The 24,984-nt window shown below is 49.2% G+C and overlaps 1 protein-coding gene across 1 annotated transcript in view; it reads right to left on the reverse strand.

Moving 5' to 3' along the window:
• Nucleotides 1-24,984, reverse strand: part of LOC137342740 (beta/gamma crystallin domain-containing protein 2-like) — a 39,805-nt gene continuing 14,821 nt past the window's right edge. Inside the window, exons 8-20 of the mRNA XM_068006906.1 lie at nt 24,357-24,392; nt 23,407-23,543; nt 22,460-22,586; nt 20,641-20,783; nt 18,805-18,931; nt 16,685-16,717; nt 15,184-15,296; nt 12,913-13,042; nt 11,772-11,911; nt 10,265-10,388; nt 8,800-8,958; nt 5,436-5,598; nt 1-2,788 (exon numbers count right to left, since the gene is read on the reverse strand). Coding sequence (XP_067863007.1) covers nt 2,700-2,788; nt 5,436-5,598; nt 8,800-8,958; nt 10,265-10,388; nt 11,772-11,911; nt 12,913-13,042; nt 15,184-15,296; nt 16,685-16,717; nt 18,805-18,931; nt 20,641-20,783; nt 22,460-22,586; nt 23,407-23,543; nt 24,357-24,392 — 1,521 coding nt within the window. The 3' untranslated portion in view covers nt 1-2,699. The remainder of the gene's footprint in view (nt 2,789-5,435; nt 5,599-8,799; nt 8,959-10,264; nt 10,389-11,771; nt 11,912-12,912; nt 13,043-15,183; nt 15,297-16,684; nt 16,718-18,804; nt 18,932-20,640; nt 20,784-22,459; nt 22,587-23,406; nt 23,544-24,356; nt 24,393-24,984) is intronic.

The raw sequence follows: 24,984 nt of genomic DNA on the forward strand, positions 1-24,984 counted from the left end.
TAAAAACAATGATATTTTATATAGAACACTAAATTTGCTATATTTTTACATAAAAGTGTTGATTTTTTTCTTACAAAATTCATTGTCACCTCTTTAAAAAGTTAAGACCCTATTTGTCCCCATAATATAAAACAAAGGGCAGAGGCACAGATTATGCCTCAACATCCCGAATCATATTTAAATTGGAATTTCTTGTATAAACTCAAACTATACCAAGCCAGATATCCTGAGGGGGCGTCTAAACTAAAGGGAAAAAGCTCCTCACAACAAACTTTCCACATTCCACGGGCACCGACTCTCACCGGGGCACAGTCCCACAGGCACAGACTCTCACCGGGGGACAGTCCCACGGGCACTGACTCTCACCGGGGCACAGTCCCACAGGCACAGACTCTCACCGGGGCACAGTCCCACGGACACCGACTCTCACCGGGGCACAGTCCCACAGGCACAGACTCTCACCGGGGCACAGTCCCACGGACACCGACTCTCACCGGGGCACAGTCCCACAGGCACAGACTCTCACCGGGGGACAGTCCCACAGGCACAGACTCTCACCGGGGGACAGTCCCACGGGCACTGACTCTCACCGGGGCACAGTCCCACGGGCACAGACTCTCACCGGGGCACAGTCCCACAGGCACAGACTCTCACCGGGGCACAGTCCCACAGGCACAGACTCTCACCGGGGCACAGTCCCACAGGCACTGACTCTCACCGGGGGACAGTCCCACGGGCACTGACTCTCACCGGGGGACAGTCCCACGGGCACCGACTCTCACCGGGGGACAGTCCCACGGGCACAGACTCTCACCGGGGGACAGTCCCACGGGCACAGACTCTCACCGGGGGACAGTCCCACGGGCACTGACTCTCACCGGGGGACAGTCCCACGGGCACTGACTCTCACCGGGGGACAGTCCCACGGGCACTGACTCTCACCGGGGGACAGTCCCACAGACACCGACTCTCACCGGGGGACAGTCCCACGGGCACTGACTCTCACCGGGGCACAGTCCCACGGGCACTGACTCTCACCGGGGCACAGTCCCACGGGCACTGACTCTCACCGGGGGACAGTCCCACAGACACTGACTCTCACCGGGGGACAGTCCCACGGGCACTGACTCTCACCGGGGCACAGTCCCACGGGCACCGACTCTCACCGGGGCACAGACTCTCACCGGGGCACAGTCCCACGGGCACTGACTCTCACCGGGGCACAGTCCCACGGGCGATAAGTTGGAACCAGAATTGGAAACCCTAAATGGTATTGTGAATGGAATTCAACAGGACCCCCAAGCACAGGGCTAAAAGCAAACATGAGCCTCTACGTGATCGATGTTGCTGTCAGCTCCCTGCCTGTGGAAGTACCTGCTACACTTAAAGAATAGCTCAGACTAGGGGATTAGCCAATCTGGAAAATGGAGAGGTACTTTGGATACAGTGACTTCTCTTCCTGTCACTCACTATAAGGATATAAAAGTCTGAAGAGAGAAAAGTCCATTTGACCCATCAAGTGTTCAGATCTGAATATTCAATGGTGGACATTCCCGCCCTTCCCCTCTGAATTCTGTGCACTACACCGATAGGATTACAGTCCAGAACGTGGGTGTGACAGCCTAGTGGTTAAGGTATTAGACAAGCAACCCTGAGGTCATGAATTCTATCTCAGCAAGTTATCAAATTGAACTTAATAAATCTGATAATTTGTGATCTGGCATCAGAAAATGGCCGTGAAAACTACTGAATGGATTGTTGTAAAAAACCTAACTGGTTCACTAAAGTCCTGCAGGGAGGGGACCCTGTCACCCCTTCTCGGTCTGACCTATGCACCACTGCAGTTCCACGCTACGTGGTAGACGCTGAATGCCCTCAGGGCAACCGGGGATGGGCAACAGATGCCAGCCTTGCCAGTGTCACCCACATCCCGAGAACAAGTAATAAGAAAAACCTACTGATGTTAGTGTGTGAGCGATTTCTGTGTCTGTGTAATATTCCTCTGACTGCCATTGAATCAGAGACAACAATCCATTTAAAATAAAGTGGGTTAGCTCCTTCCATTAAAGAGCAGAAAATGTCTCTCACACACACACACACACACACACACACACGGAGATAATCTCGACAAGTGCACTAATCGTTTCTGATCAGTGCGCTGTAACTGCAATAAGGTTTAACACACACAGTTCCCTCTGATTCTCCAATCACTCTGTCCCATTCACTCTTCCAGGATCCATGGACTTTTGAGCTTGAATTCATGGTGAGAAATTGCAAACTCTGTTTGCATTAAAATGTAAGTTTAGAAGCTGCTCACATCCCTCCTCTTGGATTGTGCTTCTATCCCTCCCCCCGACCCTCTTCCCTTTGCCCCCACCTCTCCACCTCAGTGCACCCATTATCCAGCACTCCCGAGGGGTCTCTCTGCCTATAATGGGGGCTATAAAGATGGAAGCAGTCGTAATGAAGTATCACACACGTGTACTTGGGGTTGTTTTCTGGTTTGTGTAATTTTCTGGGGGATGCAGAGCCTGATCGGAGGGAGTCTATTTGTAAATAAGGAAAACGCCGCTCCCCCAGAGTGAGGCCAGATGGAAGCGTAAGGTTTTTCTGGGGAGGGAGCAGCGGAGAGAGTGGACAAAGAGGAGGATGGTTCTTGTGTCAGGGTCTAGCAATGCGATCTTCAGTAGTTCATGTTGTTACAGCATCTGAATTTCCCAAAGTTGGGTCTGATTCTCCTCGTCACGTCTGCAGATCATCGCACTGTCTCGATCATAAGACTTGCCGCCTAAAGTGAAGGAGACAAGAATCATGTCAACAGGCTACCTAACAGTGAGCAGGCCACTCAAACACAAGAGTTTTTCTTTGCCCCAGTTATCCTCTAAAGACACTGCCCCCTTACATGGGAACATCTCCACGGGCACTGCCCCCTTACATGGGAACATCTCCACGGGCACTGCCCCCTTACATGGGAACATCTCCACGGGCGCTGCCCCCTTCCATGGGAACATCTCCACGGGCACTGCCCCCTTACATGGGAACATCTCCACGGGCGCTGCCCCCTTACATGGGAACATCTCCACGGGCGCTGCCCCCTTCCATGGGAACATCTCCACGGGCACTGCCCCCTTCCATGGGAACATCTCCATGGGCACTGCCCCCGTACATGGGAACATCTCCATGGGCACTGCCCCCTTCCATGGGAACATGTCCATGGGCACTGCCCCCTTCCATGGGAACATGTCCATAGGCACTGCCCCCGTACATGGGAACATCTCCATGGGCACTGCCCCCTTCCATGGGAACATGTCCATGGGCACTGCCCCCTTACATGGGAACATCTCGATGGGCACTGCCCCCTTCCATGGGAACATGTCCATGGGCACTGCCCCCTTCCATGGGAACATGTCCATGGGCACTGCCCCCTTCCATGGGAACATCTCCATGGGCACTGCCCCCTTCCATGGGAACATCTCCATGGGCACTGCCCCCTTCCATGGGAACATGTCCATGGGCACTGCCCCCTTCCATGGGAACATGTCCATGGGCACTGCCCCCTTCCATGGGAACATGTCCATGGAACAGGCAGCCATCCTCTCAACCGTTGACTTGGGTGAGGATCAGTTCACTTGGCATAGACCTGGGGCTTGGCCCTGGGACCCTGCTGGTTTGTACGACCCAAGAGGTTCACTGGGTAGTGTATTTAAATTTTGGGGCCATCTGGTGTTTTAAACCAACAAGTCTCCAATGGGATTAAAGATCAGAAGAAACATTTCCCCTTCCCAGGAGGAGGAGGAGGAGGAGGAGGTGGGAGAAGTGGGCAGAAAAAGCAACTGAGGCTGAGGGCTGGATAAATATGTGATTGGGGACAGGGTTGTACACAGTGTGTGTACTTGGACTGTGGGGGAGGAGATTAAATAGGTGGGTAGAGTCCATGATAGGATAGTGTGTACATGGGCTGTGGGAGGAGATTAAATAGGTGGGTAGAGTCCATGTTAGGGTGGAGTGTACCCTACCAGGCTGTGGGAGGAGCAGGACTGATGAGCCAAATGGGCTTTTGCTCACTTTGTGATTTATGTTCTTATCAATTTGTACCGATGGATTGTATTGGTCTCTCCAAAACAAGGAGTAGTTATGCTCAGTTGCGGAAACGTGGCCTCTTCATTCCACCTGTGATATTATTTCAGTTTGATACGAGATGTAATTTTTTCTTTAAATTGTGAAATATAGATGAAGGGCCAGGGCCCAGAATGCAGGACAGCAGCAAGGCGGTAATAGGGAGAGAATAAGAAAACAAAGTGCCTATTGACACCACTGTGTCAGCCAATGAGTTGGAGGAGGGACTGGACTTACAGCAAAAAGTCTAATTTACAGCAGACAGAGACTATTTAATAAGAGTCTACAAACTACAGCAAACAGAACTCATGACGAAAACTGCAGCAACTTCTCCCGATAAAAGCAGGGTTATTTCTCCAGCAAAATGCAGTGAGTGTAGGATAGTTACATAACACAAATTATGTGCATCAAATCAATCCCAGTCACTTACAGCAGTCTGGTCTCCAGGCGTGATTGATAAGGGAATTACCCAATCATCTTTAGTCTGGCTGGTAATAGTGGTGTCACTATTTAGAGCCTAAAAGAAATTGTGAGGCTGGACCAGCTATCAGAAATCAAGCCCTTTCCTCTCTCTGCTCAGTGGGGTGAGAGGGGACAGAAGAGATGGAAGCAGCATTGAAGTCTGGAATGGACTGGGGTTTTAAGAGTTACGGGTCGCTGAGGGGCCAAATAAGTACTTGGCGTGGAAGAAAATGAACTTCTCAGGAGGTAAGCTTAGTTACCGGAGAGATTTACCAGGATGATACCAGGGATGAGGGACTTCAGTTACGTGGAGAGATTGGAGAAGCTGGGATTGTTCTCCTCGGAGCAGAGAAGGTTAAGGGGAGATTTAATAAAGGTAGTCAAAATTATGAGGGGTTTCGATGGGGCAAGTAGGGAGAAACTGTTTCTTCTGGCAAATGGGTCGGTAACCAGAGATCACAGATTTAAAATAATTCACAAAAGAACTAGAGGGGAAATGAGGAGAAGTTTTTTCACACGGGGTTGTTATGATCTGGAACACACTCCATGAAAGGATAATGGAAGCAGATTCCATAGGAACTTTCAATTGGACGTGTACTTGAAGGGGACTAATTGGCAGGGCTATGGGGAAAGAGCAGTGGAGTGGGACTAATTAGATAGCTCTTTCAAGGAGTTGGCACAGGCACTACGGGCCCAATGGCCTCCTTCAGTGCTGTAAGATTCTACGAGGCAGTGAAGCTGAGAGCATTAGGAGAGGAAGGGGTGAGGGTGGGGACTAGTGATGGCAACAGGAGGCAGCTATAGGATGGACTCAAAGACACAGTGTTCGCGAAGCATCAGTTTAACAGAATGCTCACCTTTGACATCGAGCACGAACCCCTCGTACATGAGGCTTTGGACTGTGCCGCTGAATTCGAACGTCCAACAGTGCTTCGGGATTCGCGAGTCAGACCACAACACCACCTTGCTGCCTGTGGCGCCCATCACACCAATGGTTTGCAGGCTCATGTCCGGAGCAAACTACAACATGGTGAGGAAAAACAAAAAACATTAAATAGAAAACGTGGTTAACGTTCGGAACAAGGAATAATAAAGGCTCATCGGTTCATCTGGTGCGAAACACACAATGGTCCTGTTCTCCTGTTCTTCTCAAGGCGCTGACTCTTGCTGGGGTACCAGCTTCAATGCTACCTGGTACCAAAATAGTTCCTCTTGATCATGCAAGACTAGATAGCGAGTGTCATTGGACTATTTGACCATGGAGGGCATCACAGTGGAGCCCGATCCCATTCTCACCCGACGTCCCTACAAACAGCGAGAGTCACTGGATGGCGATCAGGGATGGGAACTCAACAGAAACCTGTCTTTATACAGTGCCTTTAATGTAGAAAAATGTCCCAGGGCATGTGGCAAGATTCTGCCTGAAACAACTCCACCTGCACCACCCTCACCCTTAGCCCAGGGGCACTGAGGCCAATTGTCACACCCATACTAGTGGCCCGGCTGCCAGTTCATTCAGCACAGACATAAGAACATAAGAAATAGGAGCAGGAGTAGGCCGTACAGCCCCTCGAGCCTGCTCCACCATTCAATCAGATCATGGCTGATCTTCAACCTCAACTCCATTTCCCACCCAATCCCCATATCCCTTGATTCCTTTAGAGTCCAAAAATCTATCGATCTCAGTCTTGAATATACTCAACGACTGAGCATCCACAGCCTAATGAGGTAGAGAACTCCAAAGATTCATGACCCTGAGTGAAGAAATTCCTCCTCATCTCAGTCCTAAATCGCTCACCCCTTATCCTGCGACTATGCCCCCTAATTCTAGACTCTCCAGCCAGGGGAAACAGACTCTCAGCATCTACCCTGTCAAGCCCCCTCATAATTTTATACGTTTCAATGAGATCACCTCTCATTCTTCTAAACTCCAGAGAGTATAGGCCCATTCTACTCAACCTCTCCTCATAGGACAACCCTCTTATCCCAGGAATCAATCTAGTGAACCTGCATTGCACCGCCTCTAAGGTAAGTATATCCTTCCTTAGATAAGGAGACCAAAACTGTACACAGTTACTCCAGGTGTGGTCTCACCAAAGCCCTGTACAATTGTAGTAAGACTTCCTTACTCTTGTACTCCAATCCCCTTGCAATAAAGGCCAACAATCCATTTGCCTTCCTAATTGCTTGCTGTACCTGCATGTTAACTTTCTGTGTTTTGTGGACAAGGGCATCCAAATCCTTCCGAACACCAACATTTAATAGTTTCTAATCATTTGAAAAATATTTTGTTCCTTCCAAAGTGAATGACCTCACATTTCCCCACATTATACTCCATCTGCCACCTTCTTGCCCACTCACTTAACCTGTCTATATCCCATTGCAAACTCTGCGTCCTCCTCACAGATTACTTTGCCACCTAGCTTTGTATCGTCCGCAAACTTGGACACATTACACTCGGTCCCTTCATCTAAGTCATTAATATAGATTGTAAATAGCTGAGGCCCAAGCACTGATCCTTGTGGCACTCCACTAGTTACAGCCTGCCAACCTGAGAATGATCAGTTTATTCCTACTCTCTTCCTTTTTACAATGGAACGTATGTTCAATGAGAGTTATGAAATATTTCTTTAAATTTTCTGTCCGTTAATCAATCCTCTATCTATGCTAGCATATTACCCCGAACCCCATGAGCCCTTATTTTGTGTAACAACCTTTTGCATGGCACCTTATCGAATGCCTTTTGAAAATCCAAATATACTACATTCACTGGTTCCCCTTTATCTACCCTGCTAGTTACATCCTCAAAAAACGAATACATTTGTCAAAAACGATTTCCCTTTCATAAAACCATGTTGACTCTGCCTAATCATATTATGATTTTCTAAGTGCCCTGTTACCACTTCCTTAATAATGGATTCCAGCATTTTCTCGACGAGTGGTGTCCGGCTAACTGGCCTGTAGTTCCCTGTTTTCTCTCTCCCTCCTTTCTTGAATATCGGTGTTACATTTGCTACCTTCCAATCCACGGGGACCATTCTAGAATCTAGGGAATTTTGGAAGATCACAACCAATGCATCCACTATCTCTGCAGCCACCTCTTTTACAACCCCAGGATGTGGGCCATCAGGTCCAGGGGATTTGTTGGCTTTTAGTCCCCTTAATTTCTCCAGTACCTTTTCTTTACTAATATTAATTACTTTAAGTTCCTCACTCTCATTAGCCCCTTGGTTCCCCACTATTTCTTGTATGTTTTTTGTGTCTTCTCCTGTGAAGACAGATACAAAATATTTGTTTAATGTCGCTGCCATTTCCTGATTCCCCATTATAATTTCACCTGTCTCAGCCTCTAAGGGACCCACGTTTACTTTCATTACTCTCTTCCTTTTTACAATGGAACGTATGTTCGTTGAGAGTTATGAAATATTTCTTTAAATGTTTGCCATTGCTTATCTACTGTCATACCTTTTAATCTAATTTCCCAATCTATCTTAGCCAACTTGCCCATAATACTTATGTAATTGGGTTTATTTAAGTTTAAGACTCTAGTTTCTGACTTAAGTACATAATTCTTGAACTCAAGGTGAAATTCTATCATATTATGATCACTCTTCCCCAGAGGATCCCTAATTACTAATTACCCCTGTCTCATTACAAAAAACAAGATCTAAAATAGCCTGATCAGAGGTTGGTTCTATGATATATTGTTCTTAGAAACAATATTTTGTTTCCCAGAAGGACTTGGAGTCTTCTGTATGGCCCAGCACCAATGCTAGTGCTACATTTACTCAAATGAGCCAAACCAGGAACAGTTGAAAGATAATTCCTAAGAAAGGCAACTCCATGTCTCAGGCTCTCAGTTTATTTAAGCAGGAGACCAAAATTTACCTTCTTAAAACCTAACTCTTTGACCGAGCTTTTGGTCACCTGTCCTAATATCTCCTTATGTGGCTTGGTGTCAAATTTTGTTCGATAATCGCTCCTATAAAGTGCTTTCCCTCCCTCTCCCACCCCCCTCCCCCTGCCTGCACAAATCCCGCAGAGCCGGGTGGGTTCAAATCGACCCTCATGTATTTATAAACATCGCAGAGCGTTTCACAAGCACAGACAGAGCCGCGATAGTGAGCCCCTCTTTAAGGTGAGGGTCCCACAATCGACTGTCACTGAGCAGCCCAGGATTCCCCCGTGGATCAGTATAGACCCACAGCACATGTCTCTTACCTTGGGTTTCAGCAACCCGCTCTCATAGAACCAGAGCTGGGACAGTTCCTTATTCTCGGGAGCTAGGATGACCCGTATGGACTTTATATCCTCCTGACCCCCAGCAACCGACAGCAGACTGTTCGTTTCTTTGTTCTTGATTTGGAAAAATGCACGTTTCTGTAAACACAAAGACGTTTTGACGTTAACCCAGAGGGTGCAGGAGTAGGGGGAGGGGTTTATGGTCTGTCTGCTCCCCTTGTACTTGTGTTAGGCGTCACACAGCAGGAGTGAGAGGAACAGCAAAGTGTGATTCAGGCCTAGGTACTTGGTATTCTTTGAGGGCGAGAAGCTGGAGGACTGAGGCCCCTTGCACGGGCCACCACAAACTTTAGAAGAGTAGGAGGTGAGTCAGGAGGGTGGGATTGGGGGATACCAAGCTTGGGTTTTAAAGGCCAGTAGTTTGTAGGAGGAATGGAAGACAGGGGAGGTGAGGAGCCCCGCAGGTTAGAGGGCAGAGGTGAGGAGCCCCGCAGGTTAGAGGGCAGAGGTGAGGAGCCCCACAGGTTAGAGGGCAGAGGTGAGGAGCCCCACAGGTTAGAGGGCAGAGGTGAGGAGCCCCACAGTTTTTGTCAACTGTTCTCTTAGTTTATCACAGGAAGTGCTGTCAGATTAACCCTTTCAGAGCTAGTGTCTTATTTTAATGATCTGCAGGAAGGAGCTGCTAGCGAGGAATGCCACTGGCCAGTCCTTTCTATACTTCGACACAAAGAACACATTAAAGATCGATCTTCAATGTCAATCCTCAATGTCTGAGCTACTGATTGGCTGAAAATGGTCCTTGGAGCCGCATTTTACCCAATCAAAATCCACATTTTAACAGTTGTACTCAACCCCAAAATGGAGGGCAGGAGCTGGTGGGGGGGGGGGGGCGGTGGTGGGAAAGAGGACATTTTATTTAGCTTTTATTTAGGGAAAAAAGGGAGGACAGAGCAGGGTGAGAGTGGGATGGAAATGGTCGGTGAGAGGCGTGTTTTGGGCACCCAGCTCTCTTCCCATCTCTCCTGAAGACACCGACACTATCGGGGCTTGGTTCCAAATCACTGACAGTCCTTCTGTACTGCCCTCAAATGACTATTCTTCAAACGTGAGCCCAGACCATGATTGTTGACAGGCTATTCAACTGTGGGGGCAGCACTGCTCAGTCCAATCCTGCCCTTGCTCAATATCCACTCATGTACTATTCACCAGAGTCACTGGACAATGATCAGGAGCGGGAACCCTGGTGAATCTTTTTCCACCTCCCCATCTCAGGGCACTGAGCCAATGATGTTGCTCCAACTGATTATTTAACACAGCACAGACTGGGGACCAGGCCCATCGGGGACCAGGTCCATACTCACTGAACTGGTTTTGTGTGGGGGAGGGGGGGTGGAGATGGAGATTGGGCCGCTGATTTATAAGAAACAAGCAGTCTTGCACTAACCTGTAAGACTGGTGACAAGGACCCGATTCTGGAGAAGCTGCTGTACTTAGGCCAGTTGGGAATCTCAATAGGTTCCAGGAGCACCTGTCGTCCACGGAAGTTGCTGTGTTCGTAAACCACCCAGCTGCAAACGGCAAAGAGAGAGAGGGGTGAGGGTGAGTCACGCCTCGGGAATAAAAACACGCTCCCTTATTGCCCTTTAATCTTTGGGGTTCTGATCTCCGTGCAGTCTGTCGCAGACTGGCTGGGGATGGGGATGGGGATGGGGCCAGGAATAGTGCATCACGATGCAATCACACCGAGCAGGCAGGACAGAGAGGTTAATGCTGAGCGGTTTGGTAGTTCAGCCCACTTGTGTCAGGGAGTTACCTCGTGTCACAACACCCACCTGGGGAATGAGCTCACTCTGTTTAACAGGCCACAGTCTGAGACTGTTCCGCCTGCAGAGCACAGAGAGTAGGGTTAGAGGAGTCTCCAGGAATGAAAGATTCCTCTCCAGGACACTGCTGCGAACAACACCCAAGAGAAAAATTAAAAGGGGCATCAAAAAGAAATGGTGTGTTTTTTCATTTACTTTAAACAGTTTTGTTTATTGCATATAAAAATATTGGAGATGAGAAAAAGCTGTTTGACTGACAGTCAAGAATCATCCAATTGGGTAACGAAGAGTCTGTTCGCTTTCCGATTGGCCGTGGGAAGGCGGAGCACCATGAGGATGGACATGCCGGGCGACCAATGGCAGGAGTGTTGCGGGCGGGGCACCGTGTGGATGGACGTGTCGGGTGACCAATGGTGGGAGAGTGGGGCCGGCAGGGGGGGGTCATGTGATGAAGCCTCCAGGAATACGTCCACCCAGAGTTGGCAACCCTACATGAAGCCCATAAAACAGTGCATCGTGCGAGTGGAGACAGTGCGTGACACTCATGACGAGACTTGTGTGTCATCAATCGGTTGCACTACAGAAAATAAAAGCCCCTTTAAAGGGGGGAGGTTCCTTCATGTACTGTGTGATTTAAAAAAAAATTAAATGGCCATGATTCGGAGAGATTCTGATTTTGTTTTGCTCATTCCAATTTTCTCCTGTGCGTCTCCTGGTCCAACGCTTGTGCTGGGCACAGTCCCTGCTCCCAATCTACCACCGCCTCCCGTAACTGGCCATCAGGGATTGTCGAGGGACAGCCAGGCGTTACCATCCCATTGGATGTCCTGGGTCGGAGAACCAGCCTTTGTCCAACATCTGCCTACTCAAAACCCTGCACTCGGGAGACTCTGATTGTCGTAGTTGTTGAGTGAGATGAAGAGGGGTGGGAGGAGACTCGTGTGGAGCATAAACACCGGCATGGACCAGTTGGGCCGAATGGCCTGTTTCTGTGCTGTTCATTCTATGTAACTCCCACCCCCAACTTATTGGCTGACTCACTGTTCACTCCGAAGAAACGAAAGACTTCACTTTCCAAAGAGAGTCAAATAAAGAGGGATTGCTCGCTGAGTCCTGTTCCATACTCACACACCACCACAGACACGGAGAGACAGAATCAGATTGTTGTAACCATTGGAGATCAGATTCTTCACTTCAGAGTCCAGTTCAATCTCCTTTCCTTCAAAGTTCTCCAAACTATGCAAAGTGATGGCAGGCTCAGAGAAGACCTGTTTGAGACAGACAATTAGTCGATGTACACACAACACTAACTGCTCTATTACTCTGTGCTCCACTCCCTCCATATTCAAATCCTATTTTTCAGCTCAATTTATGCGAGGGATGTGATTTTTTTTATTTAATTGGGAAACTGGGTGGGGGCCAAAGGCCCACTTCCTCCTAAGAAAGACTTGCATTTCTACAGCGCCGTTCATGACCTCAGAACGTCCCAAAGTGCTTTACAGCCAATGAAGTATTTATTGAAATGTAGTCACTGTTATAACGTAGGAAACGTGGCAGCCAATTAGTGCACAGCAAGCTATAAACTTGTCTCGGGCTGTAGTGAATCGGCCGCCTGCTTTATACTCCACCCGATTTTCTTTCCCACTTTCAATTCGCTACAGTCCGAGATGGATTTAGACCCCAGCAAGATCCCACAAACAGCAATGTGATAAATGACCAGGTAATCTGTTTTTTTTACTGATGTTGGTTGAGGGATAAATATTGGCCGGGACATCGGGGAGAACTCCCCTGCTCTTCTTCAAAATAGCGGGCATGGGATCTTTTATGTCCACTTGAGGGCAGACGGGGCCTCGGTTTAACGTCTCATCCAAAAGACGGCACCTCCGACAGTGCAGCACTCCCTCAGTATTGGCACTGAAATGTCAGCCTGGATTATGTGCTCAAGTCTCTGGAGTGGGACTCGGACCCACCACCTTCTGACTCTGACACTGAGCCACGGCTGACCGTAAGCTGTGAATCTGCCATCGTACACACTCTTCCTCCTCCCTGTATCCTGTTATAGTTACAGGATGAAGTGTAACTCCCGGGTGGGGAGCTGGTGGGATGTGTTGGCTGTTTCCCCCCCCCCCCACCAAAGGGGCTGCAGTGAGAGGTAGGTTTTAAGGAGCATCTTAAAGGTGGAGAGAGAGGCGGAGAGGTTTAGGGAGGGAATTCCAGAGCTTAGGGCCTAAGGCACAGCCGCCTATGGTGGAGTAGTGACGGAACTCACACGTGGTACGGCCTTGATGCATCGGATGTGAGTGGTCATCCTGCAGCCCATCGATGGGAGGTCTGGGTACTCTCCTTCTCCAACCACAAATACTCTCCCAGTGTAGTCCTGGCCCTCATACAGTGCCCAGCTGAAAGAAAAAGGCAGGTTTGGATCAGTGAACACTGCATCAGCCTGGAACACAAGTCTGCAGCTTCCAGCACGATCGTGAGAAAAGAATTACACAGAATTTACAGCACAGAAACAGGCCATTCGGCCCAACTGGTCTGTGCCGGTGTTTATGCTCCACACGAGCCTCCTCCCTCCCTACTTCATCTCACCCTATCAACATATCCTTCTATTCCTTTCTCCCTCATGTGTTTATCGAGCTTCCTCTTAGGTGCAAAAAGTAATCAAAAAGGCTAATGGAACATTGGCCTTTATCTCAAAGGGGTTGGAATACAAAGGGGAGGAAGTGATGCTTCATTTGTACCAAACCTTGGTCAGACCCGGTCTGGAGACTGCCTTCAGTTCTGGGCACCGCACCCCAGGAAGGATATATTGGCCTTGGGGGGGGCGGCAATGCAGATTCACCAGAATGATACCAGGGTTAAAAGGGCTAAATTATGAGGACAGATTGCATAAAGTTGGCTTGTATTCATTCCCTTGAGTTTAGAGGGGTGAGGGGTGATCTGATCAAGGTGTTTAAAATGATAAAGGGATTCGATAGAGAGAAAATATTTCCTCTGGTGGGGGGAATCCAGAACAAGGGGACATCACCTTAAAATTAGAGCTAGGCCGTTCAGGGGTGAAATCAGGAAGCATTTTTCCCACTCAAAGGGTGGGGGAAATCTGGAAAAATCTCCCCAAAAAAGCTGTGGATCAATTGGAGCTTTCAAGGCTGAAATCGGTAGATTTTTGTTGGGTGAGGGTATCAAGGGATGTGGAGCAAAGGCAGGTAAATGGAGTTAAGATACAGATCAGCCATGATCTAATTAAATGGCGGAACAGGCTCGAGGGGCTGAATGGCCTCCTCCTGTTCCTATACGATAGGGAAATGTCAGAGGGATAGTTTTTGCAGGGCATCCAGTGACCATTTGCAGAGGCTCGGGGGCAGAAATCTACATCTCCTTTTCAACCAGAGAGAAAAATCTAGAAAATCTATGTCCTGGTAAAAAAACTGAAGTGAGTTTAACAGAGAGAATCTTTTCCACCCTCTCCTCTTGCGAGGGTCTGTTTTAGTTGATTTTTTGGCACCTCAATTAGTTTTGCTTAAAGGGGAGGGTTCTTGCAGTGTTACTCCTCCATTTTCTTTCCCTTTAAGTGCTGCTGGCTTTTTCGCCTCCCCCCTGGGTGATTACTCTTGTTGGGTTAGAGTTCCACAGGTACTGGGTGACCCAATACTACCTCACCCAAGTACCCACTATCCACACGTGAACCTAGATAGTGAGCACTGGCAATTCCACCATGGAGGAAGCATCACAGCTCATCCTCTGCCAAACTCCACACAGGCAACATTAAAGTACAAGTTTCTGTCAATGGGGAAAAATAACGGCCCAAGATGCTTCACAGAGGTGCAATCAGCCAAAAATGGACGCCGAGCCAAAGAGGGAGATATTAGGAGGGGCGACCAAATGTTTGGTCAAAAAGGTAGGCCTTAAGGAGAAGAGGGAGGTGGAGGGCCCCAGACAGATGAAGGCACATCTGTCAACAGCGAGGTGTCACAGAGTGTGCAGCACAGTCACAGGCCATTCGGCCCAACAGGTCCATGCCGGTGTTTATGCTCCACTCGAGCCTCCTCCCTTCCTACTTCATATCCTTCTATTCCCTTCTCCCTCATGTGTTTATCGAGCTTCCCCTTAAATGCATCTATGTTATTCACCTTAACGACTCCATGTGGGAGCGAGTTCCACATTCTCACCACTCTCTCGGTAAAGAAGTTTCTTCTGAATTTATTAGATTTATTAGTGACTATCTTCTATTTATGACCTCCATAAAAGGAAGGGGAGGGGATTTGATTTTTATGACTTTATTCCTCTGAACTCACTTTGAAGGAATTATCTATTTGGCCCCCATGGTCTCTCTGGCACTCCGCCGGACCAGCGGACAAAATTTGCTGATCTGAACTATCTTGAGGTTTTTGGAACAAAATACACGACCTGTGACTGAAGCTTGGCATTTGCCCAGTGTTGACTGGTCCGTGCATGAAGCTGGTCCCAGATAATAAGAGGCTTGTTGGAGGAGCAGAGACCGGAGATGAGACAACGTACTGATAACCGAGAGCTCGTTTACCTGCCATTCAGGACCCTGCAAGATTGCGCCTTAAATTCTTTTGGAATCCCCATCTTGCTCTCCTCGATCACCAGGCAGCGGCCACTGAAGTCGTACTCGGAGAAGAGCTGGATCTTTGTGGTGAAAGAGAAGATTTGAACCTTATTTTAATCGCACATGGATGAAGACAAACAATCTTCAAGACATGATCAAAGGCAAACAATAAATGCCATGAACTTGCAAAATAAGGACGAAGGGAAAGGCACAGAACCGATCACAGTGTAAGCTGGCATGTGGTATCGTTTTGTACTTCCCTGTGTGAGTCTATCCTTGTTTGTTTTAAATGTGTCTGGGGGCTTATAAGAAATGGAAGAAAGGAAGAGAGAGAGAGGGAGAAATGTAGAGTTATGATCCTGGACTAGTAATTCAGAGAACACGGCCTCGATTTTTACGGAAGTGGGGAGGAAAAAGAGAGCCTAGTAGTGGGCTGTATAGGGGCACGGTCAGGGATGTGAAGGCTGGGTACAGTAACACACTCTCATAGACCCAGGGCTCGGTGCTTACCGCAACTGGGATTCAGAGAGGCAAGTAACTGGCAAAGCTCCATCTCCAAATGGTGGAACCACCAATGAATGGCGAGGTGGGTGGTGGTCATGTTGGGGGGGGTGGGATGACCATGTTGGGATGGTGTGGGGGGGGCCAGTGGTGATAGCCATGTTGGGGTTGGGATGACTATGTTGGGATGGGGTTGGGGGGGGGGGGCGGTGGTGGCGGCCATGTTGGGGTTAGGGGCAGCTGGTGTCTATGTACGGACACATCTTAAGGTGAGTTGTGCTGCTCCCCCCTCACCAGTAAGGATTCAAACCCTCCCTTGGCAGTTGCCCGATGATCTACTAGTGACTCTGCTCATCGAGAGGGAGGGGGAGGTGAGAGGGGTCTCTTTGGGGTCAAGGGGGTGGCTCCAAGGTGACACGCCTCTAATGGAAGTTCAGGACCAAGTCAACCCTATGTGGTTTCCTCGGTAATCTGAACCGGGCAGGTCCGTGTTGGCTGGTGATCGTCAGTCTGGCTCACTGATGGGACTGGGGTCTCCAGATAACCCAAGTCAATTCCAAATTTCTGTTCCTCCCCTTGTTTTCTGAAGAACCCGACTCTTGCTATGATGCAGTTCCAAAGGAGACATTTGCCTTCGAGTAACACACCCAAGAACACACTTGTCACGCGTGAGCCTTGCAAGCAAGTGCTAGTTAACCTTGGGGGTCATCACAGCCAAGCCTCATCCTGACCTGCATCGGACGCCCACGCATGTGCATTCCAGCAAATAGCAATTGGGGGCCCGACTGATTTGCTACTGCGTAACACAGGGACTCCAGGCCAACTGTAGTGACCCTACAATGAAATAATGCCTAACTCAGCAACAATCAGGGGTTGAAGCAGGAATCTCCCTGCAATCTGAGCTCCAGAACTTTTAATCATGTTGATAAAATAAATACAGCGGGCGGGCACAGAGAGTGGTTCTTACCTTCAGTCGGATCGGCTGGCCATCTGCCTCCACCTGCGCACACAAAACACAAGAGTGTATTACTCTGTCAGTCAGCCAGTGGTTATGCTGCACTGTACTCTGTTGCCCCCTGATTCATACAGGGAGATACCCGATTAAACACACTAAATACTACAGCAAGCGTTGAGGTGGATACCCGCTTAGCGACAGATTTTTGTTGGGAAGGGTATCGAGGGACACGGAACCAAGGCGGGTAGATGGAATTAAGATACAGATCAGCCAGGATCTAACTGAATGGCGGAACAGGTTTGAGAGGCTGAATGGCCTCCTCCTGTTCCTATGTATCCAACTTTTTAAAACCTTAGAAATAAGGTTTTTAATGTTCAGCTGGATTATATTTCCATTTCTTTTTAATGTTTGTTACAACACACTGGCCTCCTGAGCAACTCTGAGCATCTCACTGGTTTACCGAACACAGACTCTCTCGCTGTAGGACTGAGTGGTTCTGAGCTGACAGGATAACCCGCTCACAGCTCTGCAAAGCAGGTTCCAGCGGCAAATATAGATCACTTTAGACTTCTGCTTGTGTGGAAGGTTTTTTTTAATATTTAACAAGTCATGCTAAACCTTTATAAATCACTGGTTAAGTCTCAGGCGGGAGTATCGTGTCCGATTCTAGGCACTACACCTTAGGAAAGATGTCAAGGCCAGAGAGGGTGCAGAGGAGATTTGCCAGAACGGTTTACCAGAAGGGATGAGGGACTTCAGTTACGTGGAGAGACTGGAGAAGCTGGGGTTGTTCTCCCTACAGCAGTGAAGGTTATGGGGAGATTTGATAGAGGTGTTCAAAATCATGAAGGGTTTTGATAGAGTAAATAAGGAGAAACTGTTTCCAGTGGCAGAAGGGTCGGTAACCAGAGGACACGGATTTAAGGTAATTGGCAAAACAACCAGAGGGGAGATGAGGAGACTTTTTTTTAAAAACGTAGCGAGTTGTTATGATCTGGAATTCACTGCCTGAAAGGAAGCAGATTCAATAATAACTTTCAAAAGGGGAATTGGATAAATACTTGAAGGGGAAAAGTTTGCAGGGCTGTGGGGAAAGGGCAGGGGAATGGGACTAATTGGATAGCTCTTTCAAAGAGCCATTCTATGATTCTATATCACAGGCACGATGGGCCAAAAGGCCTCCTTCCGTGCTGTATCATTTTATGATTCTACGAATACTTTTATCAAAGATACTGTGTTTTCCTCCAGATTTTCTTCTCCCAATTTTCCCTCTCCTCCCTCCAGAAGGTGCTGACTCTTGTTGGGGTACAGTTTCCACAAGCACCGAACACACTGTTACTCCCCCCGGTTCAATCGACCTTAACCCAGACCACGCGTGTTAGCTGGCTGTTCAGTGGTTGAAGAGGTATCAAGGTCAGTTTGAATTCTGTTCTCACCTGAGATCACACAATCTTCCCCCCTGGGTGGGGGTCCCTGGATCACAATCTAGAGCAGGAACCCTGGTTGACTTTTTTCCCCCCTTCCCCAGTCCAGGGTAGGGGTTGCCAACTCTGCTTGGACATATTCCTGGAGATTTCATAACATGACCTCCGGCCTCTAACTGGCCCGCCCCCACACTCCCACCATTGGTTGCCTGACATGCCAATCCTCACGGTGCCCGACCTTCGCATGGCCAATCGGAAAGCAAACAGACTCTTCATTATCCGACTGACAGAGTCAAGAATCATCCAAACAGCCTTTTCTCCCCATCTCCAATATTTTTATATCTAATAAACAAGTGATCAAAGTAAATGAAAACTTTTTTTTAATGCCCCTATGATTTTTCTCCCAGCAGATTAATCTTCAATTCCTGGAGACTCCAGGCCAATCCTGGAGGGTTGGCAACTCTAGTCCAAGGGTACTGAGGCCAATTATGATGTGTCTTACCACTGTCTTTGCTGAGATAAGCTGACTCTGCCCAGACTGGCGATTAACTTAGGACTTTCTGGGTCTGCACAGCTCAGGTACACGCTGGACGCTGCATATACCCATCGAGGCAGCTCAGAAACAATGGTTAATTCACCAAGTGATCATTCGGGTCAGGGAGTGTATTGTTTAGGCGTACACAGTATCGCTGTGATTGTTCTGCTTACCAGTAAGATGGGGTGCAGGGAGCTGATCTTACAGTTTTGAGCACCCCAGTCCTGAGGGTTCCGGTAAATTCCTTTCTCCAGAATGTACTGAGCCCCAGAGTAATTGGAACTTTCATAGGCCACCCATCTAAAAGAAGAAATGGTGAACGTTTAACAGCAAGTAACTCAACACTCAGCATTAATCAACATTCTCCGCACCTCAACACTGAGCATTAATCAACATTCTCCGCACCTCAACTCTGAGCATTAATCAACATTCTCCACACCTCAGCTCCGAGCATTAATCAACATTCTCCGCACCTCAACTCTGAGCATTAATCAACATTCTCCGCACCTCAACTCTGAGCATTAATCAACATTCTCCGCACCTCAACTCTGAGCATTAATCAACATTCTCCGCACCTCAGCTCCGAGCATTAATCAACATTCTCCGCACCTCAACACTGAGCATTAATCAACATTCTCCGCACCTCAACTCTGAGCATTAATCAACATTCTCCGCACCTCAACTCTGAGCATTAATCAACATTCTCCGCACCTCAACTCTGAGCATTAATCAACATTCTCCACACCTCAGCTCCGAGCATTAATCAACATTCTCCGCACCTCAACTCTGAGCATTAATCAACATTCTCCGCACCTCAGCTCCGAGCATTAATCAACATTCTCCGCACCTCAACACTGAGCATTAATCAACATTCTCCGCACCTCAACACTGAGCATTAATCAACATTCTCCGCACCTCAACTCTGAGCATTAATCAACATTCTCCGCACCTCAACACTGAGCATTAATCAACATTCTCCGCACCTCAACTCCGAGCATTAATCAACATTCTCCACAGCTGCCCGGACACAGAAGGCTGAGGGGTGACCTGATAGAGGTCTTTAAGATAATGAAAGGGTTCGATAGGGTAGACGTAGAGAAAACATTTCCACTTGTCGGGGAGACCAACACTAAAGAACATAAATATAAAATAGTCGCTCTTAAATCCAACAGGGAATTCAGGAGAAACCTCTTTACCCAAAGAGTTTGGGTATGAATTTGGAATTTGTTACCATCCAGCACAGGCTCAATGGGCCAAATGGCCTCCTTCTGTGCTGTAGCCAGTCTATGATTCTTGAGGTGAACAGCAGAGATGCATTTAAGGAGCAGCTTGATAAGCACATGAGGGAGAAAGGAGTAGAAGGTTATACTGATAGGGTGAGATGAAGAGGGGAGGGAGGAGGCTCGTTTGGAGCATAAACACCGGCATAGACCAGTTGGGCCGAATGGCCTGTTTCTGTGCTGTAGTTTCGATGTAACTCGATGCAATACAAGGCCTTCAATCATCCATTTTTATAGTGAGCCTACATTTATTTCTGTTGGGTTTTCCCCCTGGGTCGTTGGGGGCCGTGAACCATCCCGTATTTCACCCAAGGTGCCTTCCTTGAGGTGTGAGCCCGGGTCAGCCAGTGTCACTGGGCTGTTTGACTATGGAGTGCGTCAGTGTGGATCTGAGGCCACCCAATAGTCACACTCACTGGCAGCACAGATCACTCTGTAGTGAGCAGGGACTTGCTGCCAATTCTGCATCTCCCTCGTCCAAGGGGCCGGAGACAGAATACAGCACTCGGCCGAAATTAGCTCACACAGCAACAGGGGTCAGATATCGAAGCTGGGACCGTCCTGGTCAGTATGGCTACAGAACGAGACCTTTTCCTCCAACACGAGGGGGCAGCAGATCATTACAGGGAACGGCCGCCCCTGTGTATATTGCACACTCCCAGCCTGGGTTAATTCTCTGTTATATTAATGTCCAGCTCCGAGTGCTGCAATGTGTTTGATGTCACTTACACTCCATTCAGGACGTTAATGGATTGTATTATATCCCCAGAATCAGCTTGCTCCAGGTCAGGGACTGATCCAATCACCGTGATTGAACTTTCTTCCTCGTTAATATTTTCTCCGTACAAAACAATCCTCGGGTTGGAAAAGTCCTTCGAAGGAGAAAAACAGGTCACAAAACGAGGTCACTCCCAGACACACCTCATGCTCACTGATTTATAAACAAACGATCAACTGTTAAAATATCATTTCACCCCCAATGTTCTCCCTCCCCCCCTGACGGTGTTGACCCCTGGCAGAGGTCAGAGTTCCACAGGAGCCTGTAATCCTGAGATATCACCCACGGGGGGGCTGCTCGTGTCAGTCTGGAGAGTGAGTGACAGCGGGCAGTTCTACCAGGTGGGATAACCCCCCCAAACATACCCCCCCGACACCCCCCCGACACCCCCCCCAAACATACCCCCCCGACACACCCCCCCAAACATACCCCCCCGACACCCCCCCGACACACACCCCCAAACATACCCCCCCCGACACCCCCCCCGCCAAACATACCCCCCCGACACCCCCTCCCAAACATACCCCCCCGACACCCCCCCCCCAAACATACCCCCCCCCGACACCCCCCCCAAAACATACCCCCCCCGACACCCCCCCCCAAACATACCCCCCCGACACCCCCCCCCAAACATACCCCCCCCCGACACCCCCCCCCAAAACATACCCCCCCCGACACCCCCCCCCAAACATACCTCCCCCGACACCCCCCCCCCAAACATACCTCCCCCGACACACCCCCCCAAACATACCCCCCCCGACACCCCCCCGCCAAACATACCCCCCCGACACCCCCCCCCAAACATACCCCCCTGACACCCCCCCCCAAACATACCCCCCCGACACCCCCCCCCAAACATACCCCCCCCGACACCCCCCCCCAAACATACCCCCCCCGACACCCCCCCCCAAACATACCCCCCCCGACACCCCCCCCCCAAACATACCTCCCCCGACACCCCCCCCCCAAACATACCTCCCCCGACACCCCCCCCCCCAAACATACCTCCCCCGACACACCCCCCCAAACATACCCCCCCCGACACCCCCCCGCCAAACATACCCCCCCGACACCCCCCCCCAAACATACCCCCCTGACACCCCCCCCTAACATACCCCCCCCGACACCCCCCCGCCAAACATACCCCCCCAACACCCCCCCCCAAACATACCCCCCTGACACCCCCCCCTAAACATACCCCCCCCGACACCCCCCCCCAAACATACCCCCCCCGACACCCCCCCCCAAACATACCTCCCCCGACACACCCCCCACAAACATATCCCCCCGACACACACCCCCCCCCGACACACACCCCCCCCCGACACACACACGCCCCCCCCCACGACCTTAAACAGGATAATCATCCGGATCAGGAGTCCTGACTGATTTCCCCCACTCGCTGGCCAAGGACGACCTAAACCAACGGTATCAGACTAATAGAATCATAGACTAATGCTGCACAGAAAGAGGCCATTCGGCCCATCGTGCCTGTGCCGGCTCTTTGATAGAGCTGTCCAATTAGTCCCACTCCCCTGCTCTTTCCCCACCGCCCTGTAAATTTTTCCTTTTCAAGTCTATAATCCAATTTCTCTTTTGAAAGTTATTCTTGAATCTGCTCCCACCGGCCTCTCAGGCAGTTCACTCCATCAGGAAGTGAAATGCCATCTTTGGGCCGAGATCCACCGACACGGCACAGGCTGGAGATCAAACTCTGGGAACCCATCTGGTCTCCGAGGCTGAACTTCCCTCTCAGGTGTCGATACTTACCGCCCGAATGAGGCGCAGTGACTTTAAATCCTCATCGTAGCCTCCCCATGACCTCCAGTCCAGGTACTCGCCCTCCTCCAAGAGATATTGGTGACCCCTGAACCCTTCCTTTGCATAACCAATCCAACTGCAACAACATTTTAAAGGGAAAAAGCAGAATGTCAGCCAAAAGCATTTAAAGGGGCAGCTTCTTCACCAATAAACATCTAGCCAACAGTTTTGGGAGTGAGAGGAAAAGAAAGACTTGCATTAATACAGCGCCTTTCATGACCTCAGGATGGTCCAAAGCGCTTTACAGCCAATTAAGTACTTTTGAAGTGTAGTCACTGTTGTAATGTAGGAAACACGACAGCCAGTTTGCGCACAGCAAGATCCCACAACAGCAATGCGATAATGACCTGATAATCTGTTTTTTTTTAGTGATGTTGGTTGAGGGATAAATATTGGCCCAGGTCACCGGGGAGAACCTCCCTGCTCTTCTTTGAATAGATCTTTTATGTCTACCTCAGAGGGTAGACTGGACCTCGGTTTAACATCTCATCCGAAAGACGGCACCTCCGACAGTGCAGCACTCCCTCAGTACTGCACTGGGAGCGTCAGCCTGGATTTGAAGCCACAACTTTCTGACTCGGAGGCGAGAGTGCTGCCAACTGAGCCATGGCTGACACTAATGTCAGTAATGCATCACGTTGGTGGAAACCCATCACGGGGCCAATAATACAATGAATAACTACTTGCATACTGCCAGCCCTGCACTGCAAACGGCTCCCAACCCAAGAAAATGGATCCGGGGAAGGGTGGTCAGAAGTACCTCCCCCCGACCCTGTCACTACTCCACCCCAGAGAGGGGAATCCCGCCTGTACAGTCAATGATTGGGGAGCTGTATTGCCGGGCCTTGCTAACCCTTTCTGTGCTGGCAGATATTCCCGTGCTCAGCTGTACTCACATCCCTCCATACACCTTTATGGAGCTGGCATTCGAGAGAGGGGCGCCATTGTTGGGGTATCTTGAGAGGAAGTCCGAGGAGTCACCATACACTTCTCTGCTCCTCCCCACGAAGCAAGGTCTCTCAAAAATGCCGACCTGGAAAGAGAACAAGAGACTTTTAAAATCGGGAAACCCAGGTGCAGGGGCTGGGTCCATTGTGCAGGACACAGCCAGGGCTGTAAAGAGTAGATGAGAGTGCAGTTTACACCTGTTTGCAGGTGCTCCTGAGCTATCATTGCGTCAGGCATAATGTCTATACAACAGTTAACCACCCTCATAGAACGTACAGAGGTCAGAGTGGAATGTACGGTGGTTGTGTTTCTGGACTAGGAATGCAGAGAACGCGAGTTCAAATCCCACCATAGAAGTTTGAGAACCTGCATTCAGTTTTAAAAATCGGGAAATAAAAATTTGGTCTCAGTAAAAGTGACCCTGAAAGTGTGAGATTGTCGTAAAAACCCCAACCAGTTCACTAATGCCCTTTTGGGAAGGAAACCTGCCGTCCTTACCCGGTCTGGGCCTATATGTGACTCCAGTCCTGCACCAACATGGTTGAATCTTAACTGCCCTCGGAAGTGACCCAGCAAACCACTCTTGTATCAAATCTCTACTGCAACAGTTCAAGAAGGCGGCTTGTCACAATCGTCTCAGGGCAACTCAGGATGGGCAATAAATGCCGGCCCTGCCAGAAGGGAGAATGAGGAGAGAGATAGAAGCAAAGGAAGGGAGAAGACTGAAAGGAGGGGAGGAGAGAGAAGGCGTTTTCTCCAGTCGCTCTCAATTTTACAGGGATTTTATGTCAAACAATCCAGAAAGTATAATTTTTTTTAAAATCCCCTCCCCTGAGATGTATTAACGTAATCGATCTGCAGTGAAACAAACGATCAATTCCATTTGGTGTTTTCATACCTTGGGTTCATATGGCTTCTCCACTCTGGGCGGCCCCTGGGAACAAATCACACAAGACTCACTCAGTACATGACCGTACAGACTCGAACCAAACCAGTCAACAACGAGGGTGTAAAACACAGCACCAAGGGAGTGGGTTAGACAGTAGCCTGCCAACTCTGGGACTGAGGAATGGTCCTACAAATAGCAGGGGGAGTGCGACTAATTGGATAGCTCTTTCAAAGAGTCGGCACAGCCACGATGGGCCAAATGGCCTCCTTCTGTGCTATGTGATTCGACGATTCTATGGCCCCAGTTGGCGCAGGCAGTACCAAACTGCCCCATATTGGATGGAAAATACCACACTGGCAGAGCGAGCGAGGAGGGGCAGAGGGAGAGCTTGACTCTGCATCAGACTGTGCTCCTAGCAGACGAAAAGTCTTCAATTCTCCAACATAAACATCTCTCACCTTGATATTTACAAATTTAAAAAAAAAACATAATAATTAAATCAACATAATACTCAGCAGGTCAGCAAGTGTCTGCGGAGAGAGAAAGGTTAGGTTAACATTTCACAGGAAGCCATTCAGCCCATCGAGCCTGTGCTACCTCTTCCAGCTCTACAACCCTCAGAGATCTCTGCGCTCCT

Source organism: Heptranchias perlo, chromosome 26 (genome assembly GCF_035084215.1).
Source record: "Heptranchias perlo isolate sHepPer1 chromosome 26, sHepPer1.hap1, whole genome shotgun sequence".
NCBI classification, from domain to species: domain Eukaryota; kingdom Metazoa; phylum Chordata; class Chondrichthyes; order Hexanchiformes; family Hexanchidae; genus Heptranchias; species Heptranchias perlo.